We start from the raw sequence: 20,969 nt of genomic DNA, 5'->3' as shown, positions 1-20,969 counted from the left end.
CCAAACCTCTGGGTGACTTTTGATCACAAAGTGATTGCACATGGCTCTTCCCTCTCATGTTGATGGATTGAGAGCTCTGACGCTTGACTTTAAAGCTGTTGTTTGTTTTTTTGATAAAATCTTTTAAGGCTGTTTTGTCTGATCTGATTGGTACTCTACTTAGTTTATAGAGAAATGTTGATTTATATTTTCTATAAATTATATTATGGCTGGCGCATTCCCTGCATGATTATTTCCAATATAATACTGCTACAACTTTTTGCAAAGAGAAAAAAAATCAAAGCAGTCTACACGCTGAGTTTTCAAATTATGAACGTTAACTGCTCACACAACTATTGTTGGTAACTACTTTTACTGCCCTCTCGTGTCTGCAGTGAGGAACTACAATACAAATGCAGGCAGTATACCAGCATTTCTAAAATACAACGACCAATAGAAGTGAAATAAACTGATCTCGTTGTCACAGTGAAGACTTCAAACACTGATCAACACTAAAACGCACACTGATGATCTTGATCATTGATATCTGCCAACTATAATACAGATGCTACATGTGACCTTAGTGACTCCCCACAGGTGAAACATCTTCATGAACAACACAAAATCATCCAGCTGTCATCGACTCGAGGCAGTGAAGATGCACAGATGTCTTTATAAAGGTTTAACAAACTGATGTTGTAGTTCCTGTTGTGACCACTGGGGGCAGCACAGATTAGAATACGTTCGCCCCTTAAAAAGGTAAATTAAACTTTAAAAATGTGCATTGATGCCATTAAAAAGCCAATAAGTCATATTTTCAAAACTGAGAATCACATGATGATCTTTATTGAACAAAATGTGAAGATACCAGCAGTGAACACACATGCAATACAAACGTTTGACCAGCAGGTGTCACTGATGTGACTTTGACACAAACAGCTGCTTCAGGTTTGTTTCCTCCATCTTCAGACAAAAAATAAAATAAAAGGAGGGTTTTGTTTTTGTTTTTTGAGGTTGCTGGTTTCAGGACTTTTGTACCTTAAACTGGAGCAAATCCAGAGTCCCACAGTTCTCTAAAAGCATGTAACACTGTGCTCAGTTCTGCAGAAAAACAGGAGAACATCTGTGAGCAACAAGCTGTCCTGGCCTGTCTTTGTATCAGCTGATAAGAGATTACGCCAGGCGGCTGAAATGTGTCCAGACGTGTAATAAAAGCAAGACAAGTGAGCAGTGGTAGCAGATAAATCCTATGACAGTGTGTGTGCAGAACACATATGTAAAAACAAAAAGCTACGCAGGAAAACTCGCAATGTTAAGACATCTGAAGACATTTTTAAACCACATCAGGCCCTCTGCTCCACCAGAGTGCATAAATGGGCATGAAAAAAAAAAAAATGGCAGGGCATGAAAACAGGAAACCATGGGGAAACTTCCTGTACATTACCACAGACTTAACTCCGTTTAGTTGACCGTTTTGTAAATGGCTGCCGGTTCGTTACTGAGAAAAATGATAACGGATCATTTGCCGTCCAACGCCCTCCTCCTGCTTTAAATACTGTCAGGAAGCTTAAAAGTAACCATGTAACTGAAAAAAATAAAAAACCAAAAACAGAATAAAAGACTAATTTCTTCAGCTCAGAGCGCCACCTGTCTGCAAGAAATCAGAGTCATCAGCTGTGAAATTGGGATGCATGATTCGGATTTCTTTTTAAAGCCTCAGCGTCACATTTTGGAATTCTACATGTTGATCCGGGTCACACAGGAGACCGAGGTTAGAGTCAAGCATCAAGTCCAAAGTCCACATTGTGTTTAGACCAAGCACAAAGAGACAGAAGCTGCAGTTCCTCCAACGTCCACTAGTTGGGACCAAAAAAGAATCAGTCCCCATAGACTCGCATGTTAAAAATGTCCACCTTTACATTAGAAATAAACATGTTTACAGCCTGCTGTCTGTCAGTTTTTAAGCCTCAACAAAATCTAAATGAGTTCTAAAAAATGTTATGAAGGAAAAATTGTGCAGCGAGACCAAAACAACTTCTGTATCAGGCTGTAAACATGTTTATTTCTCTTTTAAAGTTGGACATTTTTAACATGGGAGTCATTGGGAACTTTTGGAGACAACTAGTGGACGTTGGTGAAACTGCAGCTCTTGGCACTTTTTTAGCCCTGATAATCATCACTTTTAGCCACTGTAGACGTCTGATTTCATGCAGGACTCTAACCGCAGGCTAACATGTAAAAGTCCTGAAATGGAGCGCTTCACCTCAGATTGGTCAGAGCCTTCTGAAAGAGCCATTTTTATTCAATGCCAACGTGTGTGTGGCTTGCTGTTTCCAAACACCCCGTGGAGGTTTATGGATGAAATCTGATTTGTCAGGACTTTTACTGGTTTTGGTTTTATCCTCCTCTATAACCCGTGAAGTCCAAGTAACCCTAACCTGTAACCCTGTGCTATGAAATTATGCGATTTTCTCAGAAGTCAAACACCAAAAACGACGCAGTCCTTTTAATCATGTCCAAACCTCAGGGTTAGGGGCTCGAGCTACTTCTCATTATCTCTGATGACTTAATAGTGCGTCCACATCAAACAAAGCCTTTGCAGAGAGTCATGGCTGCCACTCAGAAATGCAGGACGAGGTTTTTAAAAGTGAAGGGTAAACCATGTAACGTGATTCCAGCTATCAGGGTGAATGCTTTGGGGTTCTGAGTGGCTGCAAAGTGGTTCGCCCTCCATTTGGTGTGAACGCATGAGACCTCACTGGGCAAATGTGCAGATGGAGGACGGCTGAGCTCAATCAGAGTTACTCAGAAAGTGAGAGGACTGCAGGAGAGAGGACAGTTAGTCCTCAGAGTGAAACTCTGTCCACGGACTCGATTACAAACAGCAGAAACCGTCACCGCAGAACCGAGCGGAAGACACGAGCTGCTGTTTGTGATGAACATGCAGAAGGAAACGTCGGCAGATGCCGCCAGCTAAAAACTCGACTCCTCAGGAGCGCCGCTCCAGCAAGGAAACTCCAGAGGAGAAAGGCTTCTGTTTGAGTTTCCACCCAACAGACGTGAGCGGCTTTTGGTGAAATTCTAAGAAGAAATTATTTTTTTGTGTGTTTGAGGTGAAAAAAGAGGAGCAGAAATGTTTGGACTGGGACGCCGGAGGAGCCGGCGTTTTAAAACACGAGCACCTTCCAGCCGGAGTGGACGAAGGAGCAGCCGAAGAAGAGGCAGTCCACCGGCTGGTCCACCAGCCAATCGAACACCACCTCGCGGTTCCCCGAGCCGATCGTCACCCTCAGCTTGAAGTTGCCGCCCTCGCTCGTGTTGTTGTTGCTGATGGGGAACAGGCTCACCACCTCCATGTCAAAGGTCACGGCAGAGCCGACGGTGACGGCGGGCAGCTGGTTGGTCATCTCTTTGCCGTTGACGAAAACGGCACCTGAGGAGAAAAAGTTTGAAAGAATTCAACATTTGTTATTTATCATAAAAAAGAATCAAAGCTGAACTTTGGTTAAATAAACGTCTGAAGTTTAATTTTCACACATCTCGTTTAAATGCTTCCCACAGGAGGGATTTATACACTTCAGGAGGTCTTTCCTGTTTCAGCTTCTGTGATTTTGCTTTAACTCTCTTTGTCTCCTTGTCTCCTTGTCTCCTCGTCTCTGACGATGCTCTGCTCGTTGCTTCTGCATCAACACGTCAGCACCACAGAAATACTCTGAGCTGATTCGCCTGACACCCGTATCTGGACTGTTTCTTCATCTTTGCAGCATCACCAGTTCTTCTTCTTCTTCGACGTCTGGTGTTTTTTTTTTTAAATTTAAACTGAAATTTTGGCTCATGTTTCCACCCTTTAGTGAGAGGCTTCAAACATCGCACATCCCATAACTGGGAATAAATTAAATTATGGACCCTACTTACAATCCTGCCTGGAAATCTAATCCCTGTAATGGCTCCATCTCCCACCAGGAGGGAAACCATTGATCTAAAACATGACGTCCACACAGAAAGCCTCATAAAGAGAAACCTTTCAAAGTATCAGAGCATCAGAACTTGAAGGAAATGACTTTTCAGATCTGATCAACAGAAATTAGAGACTTCAATTTTTGGAATAATGGAATCTAAATCAGCAGTCTGCAGCCTGTTTTTATACTTCAATGAAGCTTAAAGTAAGAAAACAGCAGTGTGGTGGTTAGACCCTGTGGATCCCTCCATCTGATAGTGACGCCTCCCATTTTAAAGCCTCGACTTTAGACATCGTGCTTATATTTGTGTTTAAATGTATCTAAACCAGAACAATTTGCATTGGGCTCATCATTTATTTACAGTCTTTAAAAAGGACCCATTAGAAATTAATCCGCCACTGAAAATAGTGCATTTGTCAGGGACTATTTTCTCTCGTGTAACTCAGTTTTGTTTATATTTCACCGATTCACAGCTGCAGTTGCCTCAAGGTGCTTGGATTGTGAAGGTGCGACCCCCTTTGAGAAAGCACTTGACGACTGTGGGAAGGAAAAACTCCCCTTTAACAGGAAGAAACCTCCGGCTGGGGGTGAGAGTCAGTCAACATTTAAGTTCTGTCTGCCAAAAAACAAACATGAAGCTTTTCAAGGAGACTAACGAGTTTCAGGCTCGAGTCCTCAGCTGTGAGCCACGCAGACTCTCCCTGGGATTTGTAGTCCTGTACAAGCTGAACATGGGGTTTTGAAGTCTATCTGAGGCAGCGTACCATTGGTGGAAATGCAGACAGCCTGGTCCCGCTGTAGTGACTCCTCCTCACTCTCGCTGTCAATGCACACGCCCAGACTGTCCCTCCGATCCATCTGACCTGCTGCAGAGATCCTGAACACACACATAAAAACACACTGTTGGCATCTAACTGTGGATTTAGATATGATCTGCACGTGACGTCCAGGAGAGAAATGGAAAGATCTCCATCTTTAAAGCTTTGTTGTGGGCGTACTTGAACGTGAGCGTCTGGCCGCAGAAGTAGGTGGGGGCTTTGGAGTAGAGGACAGGGCAGCGCGATTGGGAGGAGTCATTGCGCAGCGCGATGTTCTTCCTGCTGCTCAGGATGTAGCCCTCGGTCCCTGAACGCCACTCTGGAAGATAAAACAAACACACGGCGTTCGTTAGCAGAGTATCAGACTAATCTGCTTCAGTTTAAACTTTTAGGTTTCTATATATTAACACGACTCCATACTGCAGTGGAGACAGAGACGGTCTCTGCTGATAGTACAGAAACACAGAGGTCGTGCTGATGTTTCCATTAAATTCCGTCTTCCTGTTAGAGGTGAACCGATTGGCTGGTGACTGCAGGAAAAGGCTGCAGCGAGTCCTGCGCACATAAATGCTTACAGGCCTGTGATGATGTCACGGTTACTGCAAACAATTACCAACACGACTGCATTCACAGCTCTGTTATTTCAGCTGCAACCCAGGAGGCGTTAAAGGGTCTGAGAGTTAGAAACAGAATGAAAACTGGCAAATATTTTAGAGAAAGGTCACAAACACGAGGCAGAGGTCCTCGAAGGACGACAGAGTAATAATATTATTGCTATAAAATTGTCTGTAGCCAACAGGAGGTGAAATCTCTGTTTCTCACTGATGCTCGTCCCCGTGCGCAGAGTTAAGACAGATATTCCAGGACTGGTGATGTCATTTTCCAGAGAGCCGATTGGTCAGTCGGTGGTGGTTTTGTTCGTTTGGATCTCAAACAGAATCCAGCACACCTTTGCAACCCTGAAAACTCGGGCTTAAACCCAGAGTTACATCGCTGAGCCCCAAATCTGGCTCACGCTCTGCGCCTCAGCTCAGCTCTGTCCGTGCTAACAGTTGCACGCCGTCACCAGCGTGATCACAGAGTGACACAGACATGGAAAACGCACGAGCTGAACTGAGGTCCCCTCTCCAAAAGCTCTGTTCAGTCACCTGTATTTTTAGTGCCTTAAGAGATGAAGGTCTTTGATTTGCTTCAGTAACTCAGACACGAGTGAACTTCACTTTGCTGCTACAGGGTTTCCCTCTCTCGGGGGCTCGGTCGGATGCGAAGTCTCCACCTACCATGCGGTGCCAGGGTGGTGTATCCCGTCTGCGGGATGCTCCAGGGGCTCCACTCGGTGCGACCCTCCCCGCGGGCGCAGACCCTGAACAGATAATCCGTGTGAGGGTCCAAGTGGAGAACCAGGAACTCCGATTCCCGCCCGATGTAGGCGTCCTCATACTGGCTCCCCCCGCTGCCGGAGCGCCGGTACTGCAGCCGATAATCTGCAGCCGCAAAGTCCTCGTCCACCTGAAGCACAAACAATAATGTCCAGTTTTAATTAAGGTGCAGAATAATGTACTTCCTCATTTCACCAAGTTTTACATTTTAACAACAAATGTCGATATTTGAGCTGCGATTCCTCGGCACAAACTTTCCTCACGAGCTGCAAACTTTAAAGGAACACGTGTGTTTCCACCAGAGACTAAATTAACTTCCTGATTTTATCCACACAAACAGACGTGCTCGAAGGATTTTGGTCCTGATTGGTGCAGACTTCACTGCAGAGGCTGACACTCAGGTTTAGTTTAAATGCTGTGAAAACTCAAACTTAAAGGACTTCTCTGAACTTCTGGTGTCCATTTATGATCAAAAAATGTCATTAAGTTCAAAGAGCCCTTAAACACACTGGCAGTTTAACCTCCTCCATTACACTGACCTCAACTTTCACTCTTTGAGTCGATTAGTCTGGTTTTTGTCCGCAACATTTAAAGATCTCCAGTTCCTGGATTCAAGTCACACCACTACGAGCGCTTTACAGAGCGGGTGAGCAGCCTGCCTGGGAACTTTTATTTTGAAAGCTGACTGGATCTTCCTACCCACCTCTGTGTGGTGCGCTGGGACTTTAAACAACAGGCCCAGCATTATCTCAGATCGTGGGTTTGATACAGACTTTTGTTACGCTCTGCAAACTCCAATCAGCTTCCTGCTCAGTCTCTTCACCTGGAAAAGCACCGTGTGTGTCCCGTTTACCCCTGCTGACCTTACACCAGCGGACCAGGATGCTGCCCGGTCTCTCCTGCAGCTCCTCTATCTGGACGGGCGGGTGGGAGGAGACGGCGCCGTGGCGAGCCACCCGGTCCCTCAGCAGGCTCAGCAGGGAGTCATCGAACTGGGCTGAGACACACGGCACGTCCACCAACGCTGGAACCTCTGGCAGGCTGGAAAACACACACACAGCGATAAACAGCAGCTGATTAACTTTTTCCTCTCGACTTTAAACACCTGCAGCGAAACACCTTCGCCTGTCCCACCTGTCCAGCTGGATGTGCATGGCCTTCTTCGTAAAGCTGCCCAGTTTGTCCTCCTTTTCTCCAAGACCACATCGCAGAGCTGCTTCTCCTGCAGAGAATAAGCATGGATCATTTTTCTGGGCTGAATAATTGTGAAAACTGTGGCGGCTGTAAATCATCGTCTCTCCTTCCTGAAAATAATATTTTGCAGCTGTGTTCGTGGCAGCGTTTGTGCGACCCACCCTCTCTCAGCAGCTCGTCGGCCTGGCCCACGCCGTGCTCGATCAGGCTCTGACAGTCGTCCAGCGGCTTGATGCTGTCGGCCTCGATGGTGTCGACCTCGGTCAGGAGGTTAGCCAGCCGCTCCGCCAGCAGTCGAGTAGCTGCCGCCTGCAGCTCGGCGAAGTGCTTCCGGAGGGTCTCGCGGGCTTGACCCGAGCTGCCTCGAATCTGAGCCGCCAATCAAAGAGGAAGAAGATAAAAACAGGTGAGGATGTGACTCCGAGACAGAGAACGACATAACCGAGTGTTTCTGTCATCAGACGTCTCCTCGTTAGCCTTAATTCAGTTAATTGGTGCCGTTTTGTGTTTTCTTTTGTTTTTGCTCCTGTTTCAGCTCCTGACAAACAGAGTGAGCTCTGAAATAAACACGAAGGACTGTGTGAAGGGAAAATATAACATTTTAAGGGCAGTGCGAGAGATCGTCAGCACACTAATTGTAAAATAAGCTGAAAAATAACAACAATAATAATGCAAATTCAAAAGTACCAAATTCCAACCTGCCAGTGTCGTCTGAGCGCTCAGTTTTAAGAACATCAAGAAAAAAAAAGTTCATTTTAAATCTGGAAAGTTGGGTCAGGGTCGTGTTTCCCACTGCGAAGCATCTTCTCTTCTTCATCATCAGTCTGTAAACATCTGTGAGCTGAGCAGCTGCTGGACTGTCGGGAGACAAATGCCTGATAGAGGATTCTCACTGCTCAGCAGTCCTGGCTCTTCTTTGTCCTGTTGTGGGTTCGTGAAGCTCCAGATGATCTCATCCGGTGAAACATCGCACAGACGGTGATTTCTAGAAGTGTTTTTGAGCCTGTGCACTCATTTCCATCCCAGAATCGTGCCTGTTTTTAATACAGTGCGGCCTAAAGATCACGGGTACCTGATAAAGATTTTTGGCCTCGTCTCAGAGCCTTTTGATGAGATTATATTGAGATGTTCACAGTGAGGAACAGGTTGGTGAACTTCTGTCCATCTTTACGTCTGAGAAGCTCTCTTCATACCCGATGATGACCTGCTGCCCTTTAACCTGACTAGCTGTAAAAATCTTCCTCCAGCAGTTTAGTTGTAGAAACGTTTACTTTGCTGGTCTCCAGCTGCTACAGTGACCCACAGTTTTTTGTTCTATGCTGAGATTCACAAATCATCACCTTCTGTATTCATTTACAGTACACACAGCGTCCCAGCTGTTGTGGGGTTGTACTTTAAGCGCTTATAAACCAGGAAACATTCAGAGTATAAAGGTAAAGTTCTGCAGGGCTTCATCACACATACTACAGTTATTTTACATTGAAAAAACAGTCGTTGATTCTGGGTTTCGTTTGGGAGGAACCAATCGATTTTCATTAAATGACCAGCAACAGTTACGCCGCAGTTAGTGCTATGATAGGTTACACCTCACACAGAGGCGGTGCGGAGCGGCTGCACACACAAGCAGCTCATCAGGAAGCTGACTTACTCGTCATCGGCGGAGGTCATGTTTCAGTTCCTCTTTGCAGAACACACAGAGTGTGATTTCACAATGAGTATACGGAGAGCGATGGCAGGAAACGGAAGGCTGATTGACAACTGCTGCACTGATAAAGCAGGGACGGTATGACAATGGAAAGCCGCTCTGCCAGAGTACACTCGGATCTTTGTGTGTGTGTGAGGAGTTTTCCAGCAGAGGCATCATATCCTGACGATTATCAGCTCGACACAGATGAGCAATTATCAATATTTTGGGATTTGAAAAGTAAAATAAGACTAAAGATGTGATCCAAACACGAGGCAGGACAGAAATAGTTTTCCTCTTACAAGAAGAGAGATGCTGCAGTGATAGCATTGTCTCAGATCTCAAACACACACTTTGGTATCCCTTATTCGCTGTGTGTGTGTGTGTGTGTGTGTGTGTGTGTGTGTGTGTGTGATGTTTCCTGGACTATAATCTGGTGGGGAGCCATCTCCCACTGTGGGAAATCAGGGGGTCATGGGAAAGAAAAGAAAGCACATCTCGATCCAGGACAACGTGCGATGGAACAGCTGAGGGAGGTGGAGGGAGTCTCAACTAACAAAACAAATACAACACACCCCACATCGAATTTTACTAACAAGTCTAATAAGTGTGCAGACTGTTGTCTGGATGAGGGAAACTGTACGTTTCTGTGGATCAGCTGGAGGGGCTCAGGTTTGCTTTGTGATATATTTATGTGCTCTGGTTTGAGACCACACTGACTGAGTCAGCGTGGCGACTCTTGCAGGAGACAAAATGCTGATGGAAAGGCAGACAGGAATTCAAAGTAACCGGATCACAGACAGCGGCTAAAGCTGCTGGAAAGACACCGTTATCATCACCAGCAGCACCAGCAGCACCAGCAGCACCAGCAGCAACCCTCCAATAGAAATCATGTTAGAGAAAGATAAAAACTGGAAAACAAAGGCAGATTCATCAGCTGGAAGTTGCTTGTGGAGCAAAGGAATACAGGATTATGTCCCAGGTCACCTACATATCACACCTACAGGAGCAGCTCAGCCACGCCATCAAGTCAGCAGAGCGTCTGCAACTTCTGCACATTTAGTTTGCAATAAAAGCACTTACACTTCCTTCCATCCATCCTCCTCTGCTTATCCTTATCTGCTTACCATTTACAGCTGATCATGGAATATACAGGGGGAGGAAATCTCCTTTTTAACTTCTTTATTAGTGTTTTTTAGCCACCTTATGTGTAAGTAAACTAACATGCTTAGGCTGAAAGGGGGGTGGGGTCAACTTAAAATATAACATATATCACTGTAGGTGATTATCAGCTGCACAGGGCTGGAGCCTGTCCTCGCCGTCACAGTGCGAGAGGCGGGGTACAGCTGAACGCGTCCAATCAGAAAGACGTGACACACTCTCACACCCACACCTACAGCCAATTAAGAATCACGAAATACCCAAACAAGCATTTCAGAGGAGAGTGTAAGAACACACAATCATCGACTACTGCCCCCTGGTGGCGGCGTTTTTAGGTATATTTTGTATTTAATGGCTGCCATCGTGTCCTGATTACTCGGCCTCTCTCATCCCTCAGCTTTCTGTCGCGCAATCTGTGGAAGGTGAGCTGGAGGCTGGTCAGCAGGAACCACCTTTCATTGGAAGATGGTCTTTATGGTAAAATAACCTCCCCCACCAACTCCATGCCTTTATAGATTATCTATAGATACCCATTTTTATACCATGCATGTCTATCCAGACTGACTCACCTTTGGAGCCCCCTGTGGACATTAGAGGAACTGCAGTTACTGCTTGGTCTGAATAAAACAACAACAATCCCATATTTTATGTTCTTGGACCAAAATCTGTCTCGTTTCTCTCTCCTCTCCTTTTTTAATCTCTCCTCTAAGGCTCGCTGTCCGTCCACAGCGACAGGAAACAGCAGCATTGTTTACTGCGAGCAGCTGGAGGGGTAAAACTAGACAGCAGGGGGAAGGAAGAGATAGCAGAGAGGGAGGGGAGGGGGGAGAATTTACTCTCCCGGGATTCTTCTGAGTCAGGAGCGAACACAAATCACACCGCCTGGGCCTGGACGAGTCTTTCAGAGTGAGCGGGTGCAGTGAAACAGACAAAGAAAGCACTGAGGGAGTGAAGCGCATCGAGCCCCGAGCTTCACAACAGATCACAAATCAGGCTGCAGTACCTGTTTACGGGCCTGGTTGAGGCCATGCAGGCGCTGCTGGAGTTCGCTGCGGTAGTTCTGGGCCGCCTCGATGCTTTCCTTCGCCTCCTGCAGCAACACGTCCACCTCCACAGACATCCTCCCGGCCTGCTGTCACACACACACACGAGGGAGGGATATTTACTAAACACACCCAGAAGGCAGCATAACCTGAAACTAAACACTGAGAAAATGTATTTGCACAGATGACAGCGGCTGAAAAATGACTCCAGCAAACAGAATCAGGCCTCAGTAATCATGTTCTTTTTAAATCACAGACAAAACAGAAACACGTCGTCCCTGAGAGGCGCACGGTGTCCCTGATGCCCTGCTCCATCTTCTGTTTTACCTCGAATGTGACCATAATCTACAAAATGAACATCGTGTTGTATTCACAAAGCCTGCAAACTAAAGACTGAGACCATAACCTGGCTGTAAAGTGTTTCAGATTTCTCTACATTCAGACCACAGGAGTCGCCCCCTGCTGGCCATTAGAAAGGACACAGGCTTGAGGCACCTTCGCATCGAATTAACTGTTTATGGCACAAAGCGAGTGACTCAGAGTGACTGAGCGGACACCAGCGTGTCCTTTAGTCGGTCGTGACTCATCGATGCAGACATCACATTGGACAAACGACCCACGGCGTTCTTCAGGTGGACTCCAAGTGGGTTGGATAAACTATGAATGCTAGCTAAACAGGAAAAACCTGAATCTCAGTGGCCACAGTGCTAACGCTTGTCACCGTGATCCAGCTCAGACAAAACGCTGGGTTTAGAAAAAGAACCGAAAAAAGGAACGATTCTGTCACCATTATGGTTTTTTTGTGATAAATGATTCCCGCCTTAAAGTGTTCAGTTTTATTTATATCAGCAGCACTCGACTCAAGACACTTTATATTTAAGGTAAAGACTGTACAGCAATAACATTCCTGCCACATGACCCCAAAACACAATCAGCTCTCTGGAAAATGACACGTTCAGCCAAATTTAAATGGAAACTACATTAAAACTGGGTCAGTTTTCAAAATAAAAGTCCCCCAAGTAGATTAAATGCAGAACGACTTTGGAATCTGGTGTAAGTCTCTTTTACTCCAACTGTTACTCATATGGTTAATGTAAATAACACTATTCTGGTGTTTTTTTGCGCTTATTGCACACTTGGTGTAAATGTTTCCATCCACCCTCTTTTACTTTTTAAATTCAGGGTTGCAGGGGGCTGGAGCCCACCTCAGCTTCACGCTTCCTGTAATTAGTCTTTGTTGTTGCTTTGTTTATTAGTATGACGAGGCTCTTCAGCATGTTTTTGTCCTAACTGTTAAAGTATCGACACGAGCAACAAGCAGAATGAGGGCGACGCACGGGGCAGAAGCTGTAGTTTCACTGATCACTAATCACTGATCTGTTCAGTAATCATTGACTGAACACATAATTCCCCTCTGCAGAGACGCTGCTGTGGCTAATAACCAATAACAGACTAACAGACTCCATCTTCTGCTAGAAAAACTACAAGTCAACCAAACGCGTTGAGCATTTTCAGTGACAGAGGATATGAGAAAACAAGTAAACCACTTCCTCTGCTACCAGCCAGCCGCAGTACCAGCCGCTTTACGACACAGCGAAAACAGAGGACTTCTGGTTTCATCACAGCGGCGTGGGACCACATTCTTCACGACCTTTACGTACAATGCTCAGTGTGGTCCACCAGCCTCACATAACTATGAAAATAAAACCCCACAATGATCATAAACACGCAGTTTAATGAGCCTCTTCCTGTGACCTTAACATTATTATCAAACATCAGTAAAATAATGCTTTGTTACTGATCTTGGCTTCATTTTAATGTCAAAAGCTGATAGCATGGAGTTGGTCTAGTTTTAAAACTGCAGCTCTGTCAGTCTTCACGTCTCTGCAGCGGGAGCCAAATGACCTCTAAGACCACTTTTACAACAGCAGACACTCAGGTTTATCAGAGTAATCAACGCTGCAGGGTCCCTGAGCTGGTTAGTCTTTTAAAGACATTTTTTAGCCCTCAAAATGATTTTTGGGGACCTCGTTTTTGTTTATCGTTTAAAGGAAGCTACGGTTTTAGCATTCACAGACTATTAAACCTAGAACATCCAAATAAAAACATTATTATGGTATTCTGGCTTTCATTTATTTTAACTTTATCCTCCCTAAAAATCCAGTTCCATCGCTGCTAAACAGTTCACTTCACTGTGAGTTATTTAGTTTATTCATTGGACTCGAATTCACATGTGAATCATTTGATTTAATGCTTTCCTCGAAGTGTTCCCAAACCAGCAGAGATCGCTCCAGTGTCCTGGGCCCGCTCCAGAGCCTTCTCCCAGTTGGACATTCCTGAAACACCTCACCTAGGAGGGGCCCAGGAGGCATCTCAGCTGGCTCCTTTCGGTTTGGAGGAGCAGCTCCACTCTGATATGTCAGTGTAGGGTCTCAGTCATCCAGGTCATGGTAGTCTAAGGAGTTTGGAAAGAAAGCGACTGGACTCCTGTAAGTTTCGTGAAGATGTTTCACCTCTCATCAAATGACAAGATAAAGGAAAACCCCCACTAAGGTTTTCCTGGGACTCTCCACCTGGATTTGGTTTAGAACTGGAGAAGCTTCTCGGATCAGAGGTGAAACATCTTCACAGAAATGAAAGAAATCCAGCCGCTTTCTTTCCAAGCTCCACAGCTCTGCTCTGATGTCTTCACCCTCTGTCTGAAGCAGAACCCAGACGTCTCATTTCTGCCTCTTTCATCTACGATCTTATTCCTTCAGTCCCTACCCATAGCTCGTGGCCACAGATGAGGAATGTAGATTGACAGTTAAACCGACAGCTTCACGCCCACTCTCAGTTCTTTCTTTTTCCCTGGATTTGTGGTTGCTATTCCATCTCCATGAAAATATTTCTAGAAGCACCAATCAGCTGCAGGAGCGTAGCTGAACTCTTATTGGATGGATCTGGACACTCAAAGCCCACGAACAGACAAGACATTAGTCACAGGAACATATCTAATCTTACCTGTACGATGTAAAGCATCACCTGAGTTCAATTATTCAAAGTACTCAGAGATAAGTGAACATGAGCAGTGTAATGTCAAAGTACTGTAAATGCATCTACTTTAATAATTATTTTAATGTAAGTTTGAAAAATTAATACCATAAAACAAATAACAAATTCAGCCACAAACCTCTGAGAGAAGCACCAACTTGAACTTGTCCTCACAAAGAGGATAAGAGCAGCATGGAAAATCTCCGTAGACAGAATGAAAGTGAAGGTAAGGTGAATTAGCACCAGCCTTCAACGTCTTCCTGTCAGAGGTGTCTGCTGACAGGTTACACGTTTAAAACCGATCCTTTATCTCATCGATTAATCTGTTTATTTCACAGGTTTCCCAGAAATTGTGGTGACACATTTAAATTATATTTTCTCTCAATGTTTACCCGACAAACATTCATACCTAATCCTTTAAACTCTTCTACTGAATCACTTTAATGTGATCTGATAGTTTCTGTGCTTGTTTTTAAAACCACATTTAAAGGGTTTTTTTTATTCTTTTTTATTTTGGGGTGTAAGTGAGATAACAAAATAAAAAAATATTAAAAATGATTCATTATATATAGTAAGAAATGATATATTTCAAGTCTTTTTTGCATGATAATAATTCCTCTGAGTACAGCTTTTACACCACTGCTTTGGTGCTAATATTCACCTGCATTTGGTGCTTGTTGAGTTAATTTAGGACCCTGGAAGGGGGTCTCTGAGGAGTATAAATACTCCAGTTCTTAATCTATTTTGGTGAAGGCGGTGTTGGAAAAAATATCTTTTTGTTGACATAACACAATGAAATATATCACAAAAAGCTGGATTAGATGATCTTCATGCTACAGAATATCTGGTTTGGATCTTAATGTACCTTCTGATGCTTCGGCAACGTTCAGTGACGCGTTGGATCGCGAGTTTTGTCTCTATGTGAAGCAGGTGCGTTAAAGTCTGAGCCAAGTCCTTCTCAAAGCTGAAAGTAATGACACTACCTGCTGCGGTCGGCCACGCTTCCTTTAAAGCATCTAAAGAGGAAGTTACTAAAACGCATCATGCTCCCGCCACATACAGTATGCAAAGTGTCACATGTGGTCCACTGCTGCAGGTTATGTAGGAAAGGTATAATCTAAACAAGAAATCCAGCACAGCAAATATTTTTAAACCTTTAATCACCAGGACTCATTAGCAGGGTTAAAGTGAAACTTGGAGATAAGTCGAATAATTTATACTGTAAACTCCAGTGTGATTAAAAAAAGATTAAAATTAAAATTACTTCAATGGAGTTTTGCTAATGTGCAAAAGTCCTGAGCCACCACTTAGTGCTTTTTATATTTTACGAGGAAAATAAGAAAAAGGTGCAGCGATGTATCGAAACATGTGCAATCATACATAGAAACACAGTATGTAAGAGAAAACATTTACCAAATAAACCCTTTTGGTATTTTTCAGCACAGCCTGAACTCTGAGGCAGCTTTCTGTGATTTCTTTAAGTATCTGTTCTCCAGATTCTTGAAGGACATTCAAAGCTCTCTGGATGTTTCTGCTCTCTGTCAGGACGATCCCACGCTGCTTCAGTCATGCTGAGGTCCGGGCTCTGAGGAGGCCGATCCATGACTGATGATGTTTCATTGTGTGTTTTTCTATCCAGGTACGTTTTTACTGCATTGGCGGTGTTTTTGATCTTATCAGTCAGAGGATTTCCGGTACTGCATGGTGGAACAAAACGGGATCTGAAATCTGGGGAGCTCCAACACCACTTGCTGAAATGCATCTCCCAACAATTTCAGAGCCTCCACCGTGTTTTACAGACGGCTGCAGACTCTCACTGCTGTACCTCTGCTGACTTCGTCCATAAATGCTGGACATGATTAGAACGAGACATTTCAAATTCAGATTTGTCTGTAACACCTGTTTTGCTGATTTTCAGTCCAGTTCTTGTGTAATTTTCATACCTCAGCCTTTTCTTCCTGTTTCCCTTCTTTAAGAATGGCCCTTCCACTGAGACCATCTCTGATGAGGCTTCAGTGAGCAGTAGATGGATCAGCTGAAGCTGCAGATGCATCTCTCTTTGCCGTTTTCCTTTTTCTTGTTTCTTAATGACTTTCACATGCTGCTCATTTGCTGTAGATATTTTTAGGCTTGAAACTTCTTCTTTTGTCCTCCACTTGTTCAGTTTAAACATGTGTTTAAGGATACACTGCACATCATGCCAAAATATGCCAAGTTTTTGGCTAATAGCTCTTTGGGAATCACCTTGCTGCTGGAAAATGTTATTCCCGTCAAACTTTTATCTTTAGCATTTTTAAAACATTCATCTAAAGAAATGAGAACAGACTGTGCTTTTGTGACAGATTGCTAGTAACGAAATGCAAAAAGATACAATTTAAAGTTGGATCTTTGCTGTGTAGACACAACACGGGTTCTCCCTTCAGCTGGGTACTGAATGGTTAATAGGTCAGTGTTTAAAATCAGTAAACCTGTGAAAATGGTCAGGTACAAGGACTGGACTGAAAACGCAGCCAGTGAAGAACTTTGAAAGACCTTCAAAGAGCTGGAGAACTTTTGAAGAGCACTTCAAAAAACTATTACACTAAAAGATTTTTGCACAGTCCTGCGATACCCAATCACCTGAATCAAACTAAACAGGAAGTTTTTTGTTAGCTGATGCACAGATAGACAACGACACAGAGATCCAGTGTCATGCCTCCAAACAAAACCCCAGTATATACATTTATACACATGAATGCAAATAAGTATGCAGGCATGCAGTCACTTTGACATAAACAGCACCCACCGCTAACACTGCTCCTCGACTCTCACGCTCCTTTAACAGCCCAGATATTGTTTTACATCCTCCAAAAAGAGGGGTGCAGGCCCGCTCTCCCTCTGTCTCTGTAATCCTGTGGTTTATAATCCCTCTCTCTGAGCGCTCAGCCAGGTCGAGTTGGGTTTCCTCTCTGTTTAGATGACACGGGTGTGGCTAGAAACAAATGAACAGGAATTTCTCCTCCTAGTTTTTATTTATTCTCTAAAGAGTTCAGCCGTCTGTGTCTCTGGGATATTTAGGTCAACCTGCATGGAGCGATGACCCGCTGTCCTGCTTTCACAGCTGCCCCACACCGTTTACAGTCTCACAAATATGTGTGTGCTGCAGCAGGGCTCCTGTGACACTGTAACAGTCAAAAATCAATGCTTTTTAAGATCTCCGTGTAAAAAAATAAAGCCTAGAGTGTGACAAAAATAGGCCTTATTTTTCAGCTTTTATAAACAAGCTCTAACTACAAGTTGGGTATGCAATTATCCAATCAACAAAGGCATGCTTCTCTTTGCCACACATGACAGTTGAGTGAATATCCTGTGAATTTTTGGACTATTAAGCTGTTTTACTGTCTAAGCACAACTACTTTAGCCACAAACGCAGGGTGTTTCTCACTTTTCCTCATTATTATACAAGATTTCCTCCACAGGGAATATTTCTGCCTTACCCACAACAACTTTTTGCACATTGTTGAGACATCCTAAAAGTGTGCATCTCTACTCATGCTCTACTTGTGCAATAGTCTTTGCTTCGATACACATCAGGGAGCAGGGCTGTAAACACTTATGTAATGCTGCTCTAGACAGAGAAAGAAAACACTGAATTTGTATCATGAAGGTTACAGTGTGTACTACATACTGTATACCCTGTAAGGCCATGTCTGATGACTGAAGAGAATCAACAGGAAATCAAGCTGGTGAGGCTGTTAATAGGTCATCTTTTCATGACCTTAGTTCAGATTTTAGCTTCATGCTAATCAAGCACAAGTTTCCAAGAAGAAACTAGAAGATGCAACCTTTCAAATGAAGTCTCATTTGGGTGAAAATTCAATAAAAATGGTTGGATGCTAAGAGGTTAAAACACCGTATGCCAACAATAAAAACAATAAAGCTGACACACTGCATGTCAGAGGGCACAAACATATCCTCTACATCAAAAGTGTTCTGAATATATATTACAATCAACCTCAGTTTTGCACTTAAATGCCCCAAAATGTGTGGATTTGAATGTAAAGTTGATAAAGCCCAGCTAGAATGTCCTTAAAGAGGCCTGAGGCAGCTCCTCTGAGCAAGCTGCACATGCAACAGGAAAGCTATGACAGGCACTCAAGTGCAAACCCACGCTATTATTATTATTAACAGCACAGGAGGCATCAGACATGTCTTGGCTCGCTTCTGTTACTTCCGTATTTTGCAGTTATTTTCTAGATTAACTCCCGCCCACCACCAACTGCAGGGGCTTCTCCAGTCTTTTTAAAAGTGCTCGAGAATGCATAAAATGTGTGACTGCATAGCTCACGCTGCGTGGTTTCTCGTGCTCTGGAGCTCCAACAGTTGAGTTAAGTCGAACTCTGCTGGAAAAACTCTCATTTTTAAGTTTGTGCTGTTGTCGGCAAACAATAATAAGTCATAACAAAACATTACATTGTTTTTTAGTATAAATAAGTTGTTTAAAAGAATTCGGCATGAAAACTATTGAAAAGTAATAACACTCTTGACTGAAAGTCTAACCTAAAGGACAGTACGTGCTGTTCGTGTAAGTGAAAGAGAACGGCGATAACGCGATAATGACAGAAGAATTTAAAATATAGAGCTGCTCTTGTCGTCTTTAAAAATTCAGGAATACATAAAATGTTTAATAAAGTAAGTCACGCCGCATAATTTCTCAAATTTTTGGTCCTGGGGTGTCTTTTAAAGTTGGGTTGAGCCGAGTTCCGTTAGAAAATCTCCTGTTTTCTAAGTTTACGCGAGTGGCAGCAAAAACGATCAATCATAGTAAAATATTATTTACTTTGACAAAATTTATGACGTGTTAAAAAAAATCGGCATGGAATATTTTTAGCAGGTAGCAACTTTTTCCATGAAAAGCCAAACTTAAAGGATGCTTCGTGGTGCTTGTCAGGCTAATTTAAGAGGAGGATGAGAGTGTCCGACCAACTGCCGAGAAAGTTGTAAAGTATGAGGCGTAAATTGGTAATAAAGAGGTGATGAAGAGGGAGGATAAAGAGTAGATATACACGAGTTGGTGTTGAGACTAGTTTGTCGTCAACTTCTCAGAATAAGGTCGGAAAGCTGAGAAAAAGTTGGAGCTTGCTTGTTGTGGAAAAAAGACAATGAAATCGGAGCACGCTTGAGAGAACAAACACAACACACCCATTAATCACGACAACAAGACAACCGACACATCGACTAAATCAACAGCCCTTCTTCACATGTGGAGAAAAAGACCCCAGCCGTACCTGTTTTAGTGCTTTCTGGTGGCCATTTCTTCCCGAGAGTTATGAATCAGCTCGAAGCCGCCGCCACACCGATATGCCCAAGTTTTCGCTTAAGTCCAAAAATGACACTTCCGAGGCTTTAAGGGCAGCAGCCAATCACAGAGGAAATCGCTTCGAGCGACAAGACAATCAACCAATAGGAGTAAGATATTCTCTCTTTTCCCCACCCTAATCAAACTAACCTTCTAATCGAAGTGGAACTGATGAAATAAGTTAGGCGGCTGACTGTGTATGGAATGCCCCTTAGGCCAAAACTAAACTGACTAAATACATCAATAAATAAACTGTATATTTTATAAACAGTTACGTATACAATTGAACCTTTTCCTACATTACAATTTCATATATATATTCCACATATAATTTATTTCATATACATATATAATATCGTGTATATTTTCTAATTTAGTACTTCACAAGCGACAAAAGGAAAACAGCCCCAGTCTGGAGAGATGTCTCCCTCTAGTGCTCTGTGATGGATATAGCATTTAGATCACAACCTCCCTTCATTCAAGTTTTCGTAATGTCTTTCCAGACAACTCCTGATTAAATTTCATTTAGATGCAGTATAAGGGAAAACCTTTGGCTCGTATTGTACATCCCTTTAAAAAAAGACTGAGGATAATCTACTCAAGGACCCTCAAAATGAGAGATCTACATTTTTCTCCATAGTATTTGAAGTCTTTACCTGGTTGTACACTCTGTAATTTTGTTAAATATTTGGCGAATAAAATGTTACATTTAATAGAATCAAATTAAATTAATTTGACTGATATACATTCAGTTTATGCCAAACACATTTTCCTTGATGATTAATTGTTTGAATAAATTAAGCTTAGATTTTATATATTTCATTTGCATATAATAAGATGAAGAACAGCCACGTACTGTCCTTCGTTTAATGTGTTTCTGCGTGTTTTTAATACCTTTGTTTATATCGACAAATAGTCTGCACACAGCAGGTCTTATGAAGGGCTTATATATACAATAATGATAATGTTTTGCACCTACTCTGTGATCGACAATCAGTCCAGTGCTTCTGGGCCACTTAAAATATCCTTATATAAGTGATAGGTTATATTTCCTCTGCATTCTTGGCCTGATCTCTCTTGAAAAATACATTTTTAATGTGAGTGAGAGTTTTGCATTCATAAATAAAGGATATATAAAAGTCGCTTTGCCAAAAACTGATTGCAGCTTCAACCTCGTTTCTGACTGAAAATGGTTTGATACCATTCACGACAGATAGGTTTGTTATATTATACGTTGCACAGACGATAGCCCAACAAGTCATTTAAACCAGTTAAATATCGACAATCTATTTTTCCTTTTTGGTAAATTACCGTAAATCACTTTTTGGCACGTGCCTCAGCGCAGAGCTGCTGCTGCGTTGGGATCGGTGACGCAGTTGGA

The 20,969-nt window shown here is 43.2% G+C and overlaps 1 protein-coding gene across 2 annotated transcripts; it reads right to left on the bottom strand.

Moving 5' to 3' along the window:
• Nucleotides 1-798: 798 nt before the first annotated feature.
• Nucleotides 799-19,669, bottom strand: crlf3 (cytokine receptor-like factor 3). Of its 2 annotated transcripts, none has more exons than XM_031732232.2 (9): nucleotides 19,518-19,669; nucleotides 11,178-11,306; nucleotides 7,491-7,698; nucleotides 7,270-7,357; nucleotides 6,999-7,176; nucleotides 6,037-6,265; nucleotides 4,937-5,075; nucleotides 4,703-4,815; nucleotides 799-3,412 (listed from the first exon to the last, which is right to left on the bottom strand). In XM_031732232.2, exons 2-9 carry the CDS (start codon nucleotides 11,292-11,294, stop codon nucleotides 3,147-3,149), a joined length of 1,338 nt encoding a protein of 445 aa, XP_031588092.1. In that variant the 5' UTR covers nucleotides 11,295-11,306; nucleotides 19,518-19,669; the 3' UTR covers nucleotides 799-3,146. The 2 variants fall into 2 exon arrangements, with proteins under 2 accessions (XP_031588092.1, XP_031588093.1); XM_031732233.2 differs by having other exon boundaries at nucleotides 11,178-11,303; nucleotides 19,518-19,624.
• Nucleotides 19,670-20,969: the final 1,300 nt, after the last annotated feature.

This window comes from Oreochromis aureus, linkage group 4 (assembly GCF_013358895.1).
Source record: "Oreochromis aureus strain Israel breed Guangdong linkage group 4, ZZ_aureus, whole genome shotgun sequence".
In the NCBI taxonomy this organism is placed as follows: domain Eukaryota; kingdom Metazoa; phylum Chordata; class Actinopteri; order Cichliformes; family Cichlidae; genus Oreochromis; species Oreochromis aureus.
The sequence above is the reverse complement of the archived record's forward strand: the minus strand, read 5'-3'. Positions and strand labels throughout refer to the sequence as shown.